Genomic DNA, 12,083 nt, shown 5'->3' on the forward strand with positions numbered 1-12,083 from the left:
CAAGACTCCTACGATTGTTTTCTCTCAAGGCTATGGCACATAGCAACAAACGCTGAAGAAATAACAAATGGTAACATCCACTAGAAGCAACAATACAAAGAGACACAAAGCTAAATTTAGTCTAAATTATAATTAGGTTACAATTCTTTATGTATGATTTAGAAACTATCAAAATATTTTTTCCTTCAAAACTGAGAAACATGATTTTATACACGTTTATTATTTCACTGTAACTTGCTTATGAACAACCAAAGTCCATTTCAATTTAAAATCTATTTTGGGGGGGTGCCTGGGTGGCTCAGTCTGTTAAGCATCTGACTCTTGATTTTGGCTCAGGTCATGATCTCAGGGGCTCCTGTGCTGACTGACAGGGCAGAGCCTGCTTGGGATTCTCTCTCTCTGCTCCCTCCCCTCCTTGCGCTTGTGGTCTCTCTCTCTTTCTCTCTCAAAATAAACTTAAAATAAATTTTTTAATCTATTTTTTGCCCCTCCTGGATAAATCACTAAATTATTTTGAAATTGAATGATACAGATAGGGTGATTAGTTCAGCAGAATACCTGGGTACTAAATTTAGTCACTTTTGCATCATAGAGAAACAACATTTAAGTTACATTTAGTCAAAGTTGTCAGATAATGCACTACTCCATTTCCAATATGCACAGTGATAGTTACCTGCCACTATCTGAACTAGATTTATAGGTAAGGAAATTAGCTAACAAATTTTACTATCTTCTCATGGGAGATTTACTTAAAAAACAAAAACAAAAATAAAAACACTGTCAAAGAATCACAAACCCAGCATTTTAAATGTATTAAATAAAGCGCACCTTTTTTGTGAACTCCACATTTAACGCAGGTACAAAGAGGGCTATGGAATGAAAAAGAATAAAATAGGGGCTTTTGAAGGGGCAAACCACATCATATCCATCTCCCAAACATTCTGCTGAAATGTCAGCACAATCCTTTCTCGTTAGAAGGGCATCTGAAAACATACTGAGTTGCAGATCTCTGAGGATTCACGGACATCTTATTAGCTCCCAGGGACTCCAGCATACCTTCACAAAAGGCTCTTGGTCCGGTCTGGCACAATAGAAAATCTGAATGTCCAAGGGCAACCTTCGGTCTCGCATCCTGACGGGGGTTGAACCGTCTGCTTGCTTTCTAACGAGGAACAGCTTTTCTCTGCCTTCACACCACTGTTGCTTACAGCCACACTGAGCTACAACTGTTTTTGCAGTATCTAGTTTCCTGCATGATTGAGTTTCTGTTTCCCTTAGGAGAGGGCTCAACATTTCTACAGGAACACACCCAAATTAGGATTTAGAGCAAACACACACTTCCTGTCAGGCATTGCTGTGAGGCTGTAAAATGACACTTTCACCTTTGAAACGGTAGTTTCCTAACTGCAACAAAACTCCATTGTTGTTTTGTTTCTTTTTTTCCCCTTTTCTTCTTATACTTTTCTTCCTAATAGTCCTCTGGCTAAGCTAGCTCTTCTAGTCCTGCCTCTTCAGAGTTTTTTCCCAGCACCTTCTCTAAAGCTAAATTTCCATTTTTAAACTTTATGTATGTTCCTGACATAGGTTTGAATCTCAAAGGAGCCTTTACCCAAGGTAGGTATATTGCACTTACAACAAGGGCATTTCAGCTCAATGACACATTATGTTTGTCGGATATGCGGACCTTAAAAGAATGGGAGAACGTCCTGGTTTATATGAGGCTGAGAAGAAGGCTACTTTACATCCAGTGTTTCAAAAGAGCTGACAAAGGAACATTTACCTCCTTACCTTTTAGAGTACTCATCTTAATGACTAATAAGCATGATGAGTTCTCCTCTACTTCCCAGATCAGATGGCAGGGGGTTGGGAAAACATGTAGATGACCACTGCATCAATTTTCAGTGATCGTTCTGTGACTCTTCCAGATCCAAAATGGCTTTTGTTTCTGGGTACTGCTGAGCACATCAGACTGCTATTGTACAGCTCAAGCTGGGGTGTGTTCTCATGAGAATTCTGGCAGATAACTCCATGACCAGACCCAGGTCAGCTGGAACTGATTTTCAGTGCAAGAACCGGGACACAAATTGGGGCAGAATCACTTGGATTTTGTGCCAGTGAGACAGCACTGGCACTCTCTTCAGTTCCCGGCACTTCACAACAGCTAGCATTTACTGGTCTCTCTCTCGATGATGGCAAGTGTCAGGTACTTGGCCAGGCTTGGGGACACAAAGCAGTCCACAGTCTCGAGAGGGTGAAGAGACAGCAGAGAGACATTTATAAATAATATGAATGCCACTCCATGTAATACAAATGCTAATAGTAGCAACTCAAAGGTGGGGGCACCTAGAGCCTTGGGAGATGGCTTATTCACAGAGCGGATGGGGCTTCAGTTTGAGAGCAGAGGGTGCAGTGTGGAGAGATGTCGGGGTGGAGGGTACAGAAGGAAAACAGGTATGTTTGTTCTAGGTTCACTATGGCTTGGGAATAGAAAGGAAGAGAAGTAGAGATGAAACTGGGGAAGGACGGAAGTGGAGAAAACCAAGAATCTTAATGCCACGAAGAAGCTGAGAACTTATCCTAGGGGCCACTGTGTCTAAAACCTGGCTCTTCTTCAAAATCTAGGAGCTTTAAAAAACACAGATTCTGACAATCCTCTCCCAGACCTACTAAATTTCTGTCTCCAGTGGTAAAGGTCTAAGAGTCAGTTAAAGGAAAACAAATCACCAAGTGTTGGTCTGATGATTGGCCAGGTGGGTAATGATAACCGTAGGCAATGGAGAGTCCCTGAGTGTTTGAAGCATGGGAGTATATGATCATATGTGTTATACAAATAAGTTAAGTAGATAGCGCAGAACATATATGAGACCTTTAAATATGATGAAGGAAACATCAGAAACCATTAAGTAGTGTTGGAAAAAATTACCTATTAAAAATATTACCTATCATGTATCAATAAATCAACTACAGACTGAGTGGGGTTTAAATTGATACTACAGGGCCACCCATACCTAAACACTATAGGGGGAAACAAAAACAAAAACAAAAACAAAAACAAAAAAAACCCCAGCCCTTCCCCTGCTCACACACATGCTTCTGCACACATGTGCTATCTCTTTCTCAAGAAAAAATAGAGGAGAGGGGCACCTGGGCAACTCAGTCCGTTGAGTGACTGACTTCAGCTCAGGTCATGATTTTGCAGTTTGTGAGTTTGAGCCCTGCATCTGGCTTGCTGTTGTCAGCACAGAGCCTACTTCAGAACATCTGTCTCCCCCTCTCTGCCCCTCCCTTGCTCTTGCTCTCTCTCAAAAATAAATCAATATTAAAAAAAGAGGAGACAAAAAATTAGTATCATTTAATCATAAAGAGCTCAGTATTAAGATTCTTCTAGAAAAATGAGCAAAGGAAATGAGTGGGAATCACACACACACACACACACACACACACACGTGTTTTTCATCTATTCTTTCCTCAACCAAGGAAATAAAAATTAAAATATATCATTTTTATGCTTCCAAATTAGCAGAATTTTGGGGGGAATAACAGTAATAATCCTTGCTGCTGGAATAAACACAGTGAGAGGGGTATTCCTCACATTGCTGTCAAGTTGCCATATATATATAAAAAAAAAATAGGATCCTTTAATACTCTTCTATCAACTAATGTCACTCCTAGGAAACTAAGGGAACAGTAAGGGTTGCAGATCATTTCACCCTTGTGAAAAACTTGAACCAACACAATGATTCCTAAAAGTGGGGAATTGTTAAAAAAATTATAATTGAGATTTTAAATGTCATGCAACCATTAAAATGAGGCTTAAAAATCTTTAAGATGACACAATTCCCACAAGATGTTAGGTGGGAAAACCAGATGCAGAACTATACATAAAACATGATTGCCCTTTGCAAAACTAAAAAGACTCCCTACCCCCAAACCCCTAAGAAAACATCCTAAAATAAATGAGAAAAAAAGGGAATTGAACAAAATGCACAAAACTGTTAAGGGTGGTCACATATTTTTAAATGTTCTGCATTGTACTTTTCTGTAGTTTCCAAATTTCCTACAATAAGCAGGTGTTACTTATATAAAATTAGGACATAAAGCTTACTTAAAGAGTCTGTGTATGGGAGAACAGACTGGTGGTTGGGTTGGGTCTGGAGGTGCCCTTGGGAGTCCAAGTGAAGGATGCAGACAGGCTGACTGGGGCACGTTTGATGGAGGGAAGCAGAGGTCTCTGTACCATATAAAATCACAATCAATAAAACTCTGACTAGATATGATGAAGGAAAAGAATCTAGGATGATATCTAGGTTTCTAGCTTGGACCACCACCAATTGAGACAGGAATACGTGAGAAGAAGCAAGTTTGGGGGCATGATGAGTTGTTTTGGACATGCCGAGGATCAGACACCTGCTAGCGTCCGGGGGAGTGACAGTCCCCCTCCGGTCCCCCTTCCCAAAGGAGCAGCAATGCTGTTGCAGTGGCTTGGCTTGACGGTAATGCTAGTACGTGGGGCCTGCTCCTGCATGCAAGGGAGTGTGGCAAGCATTCTGCTGCTCATTGCACTTTTGGACTCTCTCTCCCATGTGGCCAGAAAACAGGGATAAGGCAGCCTGACCAGTCTAGCCACTTCTCTCTCCAGTTATGAGCACAAGTATTAGCATAAGCACGAGGAGCTTGGAATAGGCCAACCAAGTTCTTCCTCCTTCTCCATCCCTTCTTCTTTTCCTCCTCTTCCACCACAGATCTAGAGTAGTTTCTTAGAGGGATTTGCCCTCTCTTTCATTCTCCTCAGTGGCTCAGTCTGAGAAGGCCTGGGGCAGACTGCCCAGGCCCACACTAGATCTTGAAGCAGACCTTTCTCTCCCTGTATACCTCTTTAGCTCCTTTCCCTCTGGTACTGGTACTGATGCGGCCTCTCTCTCCTCCCACTGGGGTTAGCAAGAGCTGAGATTCAAGGATGGGATTAGTGGAGAGAGGCAGAACAGTCCTTCAAAGGGGGCTGCTCCCACTCAGGATATTCAGGCCTCATCAGGCAAGGATTAACTGCCTTTCCCCCGACCCCACCCCCCCCCCCCACCATGTTATCTAACCTTCTCTCTGGAACTCCATATTGGAGCAAGAGGCCACAGTCTCAGTAAGAAAATGAACACTTCAGGGGTGCCTGGGTGGCTCAGTCAGTTGAGCATCCTACTCTTGGTTTAGGCTCAGGTCACGATCTCACAATTTTGAGAGTTTGAGCCCCACGTCAGGCTCTGCACTGACAGTTCAGAGCCCGCTTAGGAGTGTCTCTCTCTCTCTCCCTTTCTTTCTGCCCATCCCCCACTTGTGCTGTCTCTCTCAAAAATAAACTTAAAAATAAAAAAGAAAATGTACATTTCCTGGCTTTGCTTCCTTTGTGCACATATCTTATGGGGGCCTCTTAGAGCTGATTAGGTGAGGACAGAACTTGATATTCTTGGGTGCCTTGGCCAGAATATCAGTATCACACCACCTCTGCCTCATGGGTACTTGCAGCTGTGCCTGGGGGATGGCTATGAACTCTAGAGTAGCAGCTTGGGAGAAAGAGGTATGTGGTGTAGGCAGATGTGGGAGTAGGCAGCATAAGCTACAAGAGTTGATGAGCTCATCCAAGGAAGATGTAACAGATGAGAAGAGGGCCAAAGACAAAACTCCCAGAGACAGCATGAGAAAAGGGACCAGCAAAGTTGACTTGGAAAGACTGGCCAGAGACAGGAGCAAAAAAAGAAAAGAAAAAAACAAATCAGAATTCATACAAAAAGCCAAGGAAGAAAGAGCCTGAAAGGCTTAAATGGCTTCAAACAGTAGTTTCAACTAAGAAGCTTTGTGAACTATGGGGAGGCATAACAAGCAAATAAATTTGGGGATAATATGCTACAGAGCTATCAGGCAGTGAGACAGGAAGTGAGTACAAGCACACATATGAGAGAACCTGGCATTCCAGAAGGCATCAGACCTAAGGGGCAGGCTCATTACCCTTGCTCGTCCCAATCTGGCAAGGTTCCAACCTTGGAAGGATCCGACTGTGCACTTGATGAATCTAAAACCGGGCTGGGATTCCTGGAGAAAATCACCCCTCTCTGTAGCCTGGGGCCACTATAAACATGGCAGACCCAACAGGGCTCTCCATACCAGACAGCTACCCCATGACAATCCTTCACATTTATCCTAGTCTTGAGGCTATTTCATACCTTCTCCATATTTCTCTAACTCCTCCTTCACTTCGGGAGATCCCCTTACTTCCACTGCAAAGAAACCATCGGATGAAAAATGCCACAATTTACCACCACTCAATCGGCATTTTATTTGCACACAACCTATTCTTTTCTACTGCCCACCCACTTGTCTAAAACCAATCCTATCCCTATCCCCACTTCTCTGCCAATTCTCAGAGATCTGCTCTCCTGATGAGTTCCTTCCTCATTCCCTTATCTTCTGACCTTCTACCCTGGGGTTCCTAATGACCTCATCCAAAAGGTTAAAGTCTCTCTCACAAGAGGGAAAACCTTCCCAACCTCACTTATTCGTCCAGTTCACCACGTCATTTTTATTCTCCAGAACCAAATTTGAATTGTTTTCCCACCTTTACTAGTTCAACTTACTTATCTCCCACTCATTCTTTGAACCACTGGAATCTAAATTTTGAGCTTACCACTTTAATGAGACTGCTCTTGTCAAAGTCACCAACTACTTCCTTGGTTTTAAGTCCAAGAGACATACCTCAGTTCTTATCTTCTGACTTTTCTGCAGCATAAGTCATTTTGACCATGACTCCCCTCTCGAAACATTCTCTTCCCTTGGTCTCTAAGACATGACTTTCCTTGTTTTCTACCTTCTTCCCTGGCTGCCTTTGTGGTCTCTACTGCCTTTGGCCCCTTTAAATGCAGGTATCCCTAAGGGTTCTAGTTTGAGCCCTGTTCCCTTTCCACTGTAAATACTCTCCTAGGATGACCTCATCTATACTCATAACTTCAACTTTGCCACTGATTGCCAAATCATGTCTTTAGATATTTCTCCTTTTATTCTGTCTCTCGAACATTCCACAGACACCTCAAATTTAGATTAAAACCAGAATGCAGAGCATTTTCTACTAAATCTAATACTCTTGCTATGCTCCTATCTCAGCAAAGGGCAGGTGCCACTGCCCCTTCAGTTCCCACTCTAAAAACAAAGAGTTCGATCTCCATATATTCCTTACTTTCCACATATAATTAATTACTCACAAAATACTGTGTATTCCAGTTTCTAATTATCCTTCAAGCACTCAATTTTCTCCACCCCCACTGCCACTCTTGCAGCAACCATTATCTCTCGACATTGATCCTGCACGGGCCTCCTAATGGGTCTCTGAGCCTCAAGTGTTGTCCAACTCCTCCAATCTCTTGAACGTCTGCCAGAAAGAGAGAGCTCTCTGAAATGCATATGTGTGTACACTTCTCCAGACTCAAAACAGTTCAGTGCCTTCCCACTGTCTTTAGGAAGATAGACATGATCCATAGGTCCTTTGTGATGTGTCCTTACTTTCTTTTCCTGCTTCATTTCTTGCCCCTCCTTCAGCTTTGCACCCTATGGTTCAGCCACACTGAACCTGTTAGTTTATCAAATGTCCCACATCCTGTTTCTCCCTCTGTCATTCCTCTGCACAGATTTTCCTCTCTGGCCAGAACATGGCCCATGTCCCATTCTACCCCAACTGCCTGAACTCCCCTTTCTGATGTTTGTTCAGATCACTCCTTCTGGGCAGCTTTAACTGATCCCCCTGGCTCCATTCAGGTGCCTGGCCCCATGCTCCTACAGCACTTGGCACTTCCCCTATAATGGCAATTATCTCATTATATTATAATGATTCATCTGTACGCCTTGATGCTAACTTCTGCTTCTCTCATCCATTGTGCTATTGAGAAGGGCTTGGTAAGTGCTCAAAAAAATTATGAAGGGCTTTTCAGACCACATTAAGGAGCCTGAATTTCATCCTGTACATAAAGGGGACCCATTAGCAGTTTTTAAAAAGGAAAGTGAAATGGCCTGGCAGCGGTAATAGTGGTGGTATTTATGTGACACATACATCTGGCTCAAACAGAGGAATAAAGTTATTTCCCTCTATAACTTCAAAAGTGCATAGGAAATCTAACTTCTTGCCAGCCAAGAAGTTCTTGGTATCTGGACACAAGAAAATTTTGATTGCATAGTGTAATTTAATGGCCACAACAGTCTAGCCCCTCTTGAGTGCTCACCTCCCAGCTCTTGGTGGTTGGCTCACTGAAGAAGTTGTCGATCATATTCAGTTCTTCCTTTTCCACGACCACAAAGCCTTGCTCTTTGGCATCTTTCCCATAGACGTCAGGAGACCACTGAACAAAGAACGTGTACAAATGATCCACCCTGAAAAATACATTCGTCATAGGAGTTAACACCAAATCTACTTTCCTGGCAGGCAGAAGTAGGAAGTTGGGCACTTGCAACCATGCTTTTCCTGCTTGGCAAATTGGGAACTTTCGCACTGTGAAGATGACCTCTACGAGCGCATTCCAAATTTGGAAAATAAGTCAACTAGTGAAAGTAGAAGCCCACAGACACTGAGAACCTGTCTCAATCTGAGGAAAAGATCAAGAGAGGGGACGTAAAATTGAAACACATAATGGAATCTTTACACCAAATATTTTCTTCTTGTCGAGTCTTCATTTATTGGACACTTGTATTCAATGGGAAAAAAAAAACAACTGATCTGAACATTTAACTGGAAAAGATAAACAATACTTCAGTGGGTTTTTATGTAACTGAAGCACTGTTATCATTTTAACAAAACACCTTTAATAGCTACAAAGTAAATAATACTAATTGTTGTTTTAATATTAGAAAGAGACCTGATTTATTGACACAGAAATGTGGCTGGCTTCCTATTTCTCTGTTCTCTTACACATATTTAACACCTGGAGGTACTGTAGCATCTTACCAAACTAAATCAATAGAGAGATGGCTAATTCCCAAGCAGAGAATAAGAACTCTGATCCCAGCACCTGCAATATCCCCCCAGGTATGAGAATCACAGGCTCTCTAACCTTTGATTCTACTCCCACATCCATCACAGTGGGTGGAGAGAGTGACAGTTATGATCAGATGATTCTTAAAGTCTTTTCTAATTACAAAATGGGAATTTCAATGTAAGCCTACTGTCTGGGGCAATATTAACTTATTGCTAATTTTTAAAAAGTTGTGATTATGTAAAAATATTATAACAACATCGCTATAGCTTGAATGTTTGTATCCCCCCCAAATTCATATGTTGAAGCTTAACCCCAAATGTGATGGTATTTAGATATAGGACTTTTGAGAAGTGCTTAGGTCATGAGCCCTCATGATTGGGATTAGTGCCCTTATAAAAAGAGGCCTCTTTTCACCATGTGACACAGTGAAAGGATAATTGTCTATGAACAAGGAAGTGGGCCTTCACCAGACAAATCCGCCAGCACCTTGATCTTAGACTTCCCGGCCTTTAGAACTGTGAGGAATACCTTTCTGTCATTTATAAGCCACCCAGTCTTATGGCATTCTGGTATAGCAGCACAAATTGACTAAGACAAATATTAAGAGAACTAAAACAAAAAAGAAATGACCCCCACAATTCTGAAATCCCAATGCAGCAAAAGGTTTTTAGCTTTCTATACTCCTATCTGCTCTTGTCCATATGCATATAGTTTTCATTGTCACATCAGGACCAAAATATAATTGTTTGCTATACATAACATTAAATCACGCACATTTGCCATGTTGCTAGTCTTTGTACGGATTCATATTGGCTAATTTCATGAAAGTACTAAGTCATAAATAATCTGAATTCCTGTGTTGTCAGGATATTTAGCTTCTTCCCAAGTTCACATTACAGTGAACATCCTCAGGCTCTATGCCTTTCACCATCTTTTGCATTATTTCCTCAAGGTGAGTTCCCAGAAACAGGATTACTGAGTCAAAGGGCATGATTTTATATCTTGTGATTCATCCTGCCAGGTGGCTTTTGAAAGGCTCACTAGTTTACTCTTGACACCAGCAGTTTAGTTTGCATTAAAGTTCCATAACAATCTTGCTTATGCTTTTTCTAGAAAAAGAATTTAATACATATTTAAGTTTTACCTTATGCACTCGGCATTTCTCTGAGTGTTGATGCACTGAACAAGTTTCAAATGTTTTCTTCCTGGCTATAGCTTTTCTTTCATGAATTAGCTCTTTGTGGCTGTGAAGTCAGTATTTTCCTTTTCAATTTGTGGAAACTTTCATAGAATGTAAACATGAACCACTACCAAAGTGGTTTCAAAGCTGTTGTTTTCCTTTTTACATTAATCATATCCTTCCTGTCATAATACAGGATTATCAATTTTCATATACTTTAAGAGCATATTTCCTTTGAGATTTCTCCTACTCTGCATGGAGAGTTGGCATCCAAGACAAGGTGTGCATCCATGTCCATGATATACTATCATTTCTATTCTTTTAAAAAAAACAGATATAGATATAATTGTACATTGATGTGATGGTTAATTGTATATGACATCAACTTGGCCATTTTTTGGTCAAACACTGGTGTAGATGTTGCTGTGAAGGTGTTTTTTAGAAGTGATTAACATTTAAATCAGCAGACTTTCAGGAAAGCAGATTACCCTCCATAATGTGAGTGGGCCTCATGCAATCAGTTGAAGGCCTTAAGAGAAAAAGACTGAGGACCCCTGAATAAGAAGGAATTCTGTCTCTAAATAGCCTTCAGATGTGAGACTACAATCCAAGTTCTCCCTGGGTCTCCAGCCTATCAGCCTCCCCTTGTAGATTTCAGACTTGCTAACTCCCACAACCACGTAAACCAATTCCTTCAAACAAATCCTTCTCTCTATATGTATTTATATATACATATCTTTTTGGTTCTGTTTCTCTGGAGCTCCTGGACTAGTTAGTTAGTACAATGGACTATTCTGAAAGGGTATATAGGAAACTGATCGAAATGGTTACCTCTGGAGAATGGAATGGCATGGGAGAAAAACATATTTTATATCATATGGATCTTTAAGTTAATTTTTGGAATAGGCAGGACATTTTCCTGATTCTAGCATCAAAACTGTATTTTAAAAAGCAAATAATGAGAAGTTTCCTTCTCACCCACATCGCTGTCCACCAAATTCTGTGCTCACCCTTTTCCTTTATAGGTGACCACTTTATTCATTTCCTGTATATTTTTGTAATGTTATATAGATATAAATATAAATATATATTCTTTTTGTCTTCCATTTCTACAAAAGATTGCACTATTCTCTGTCTTGTGTCTTTATTTAACAATACATCCTAGTATCTTTCCACATCAATATATAGATGGCTTCCTCATTCTTTCTTTTATAGCCACACAGTACTTTACTCTGTGGATTAGCCAGCGCTTATATAATCATCCTCTATAGATGGACGCTTGGGTGGTTTCCAAGACTGTGTTGTTACAAATAATGCTGTGACGAATAACTTCACATGTGAGTCACTTCACACGTGTACAGGTATAGTTGTAGGATATAGTCCCAGAAGTGGGACTGTGTTGTCAGAGGAGCAATTCCCTTCTAAACTTGCTATGTAAAAACGATATTGCCCTTTTGAGGAATGATATCATTGTTTGTCTTCCCATCAGCAATACACACACACACACACACACACACACACACACACTCTCTCTCTCTCTCTCTCTCTCTCTCTTTTGAATAGCAGCATTCAAAAGCATTTATACCATGCAGTATACATTCTCCAATGAAAAATTAACTTAGAAAATATTAATCACCACCCCAGAAAATTTGATGAGTATACAATGATAACTCCTTCAGTTTCCTAACACTTATAGTGTTAAATATATATTAAATATATAAATATAAATATATAAATATTATATCATATATTATATTATTATATATTATAATATATGATATAATATATATTATTATATATCATATTATATTACATATATTTTATATATTAATATATAAAATATATAAATATATTCATTAAATATAACATATATAAATATATATTAAACATAAATATATTTT

The 12,083-nt window shown here is 40.4% G+C and overlaps 1 protein-coding gene across 9 annotated transcripts in view; it reads right to left on the reverse strand.

Annotated features, from left to right (window-relative positions):
• The window catches only part of NCOA7 (nuclear receptor coactivator 7), a 162,010-nt gene that overhangs the window by 17,002 nt on the left and 132,925 nt on the right, over positions 1–12,083 (reverse strand). For 8 of the 9 annotated variants that reach the window (XM_027056961.2, XM_015084321.3, XM_027056964.2 and 5 more), the window contains one exon: positions 8,253–8,400. In XM_027056961.2, coding sequence (XP_026912762.1) covers positions 8,253–8,400 — 148 coding nt within the window. Of the gene's footprint in view, positions 1–1,056; positions 5,028–8,252; positions 8,401–12,083 lie in introns of those variants that run through there. The other variant, XM_015084322.3, reaches the window with a different exon arrangement.

This window comes from Acinonyx jubatus, chromosome B2 (genome assembly GCF_027475565.1).
Source record: "Acinonyx jubatus isolate Ajub_Pintada_27869175 chromosome B2, VMU_Ajub_asm_v1.0, whole genome shotgun sequence".
NCBI classification, from domain to species: Eukaryota; Metazoa; Chordata; class Mammalia; order Carnivora; family Felidae; genus Acinonyx; species Acinonyx jubatus.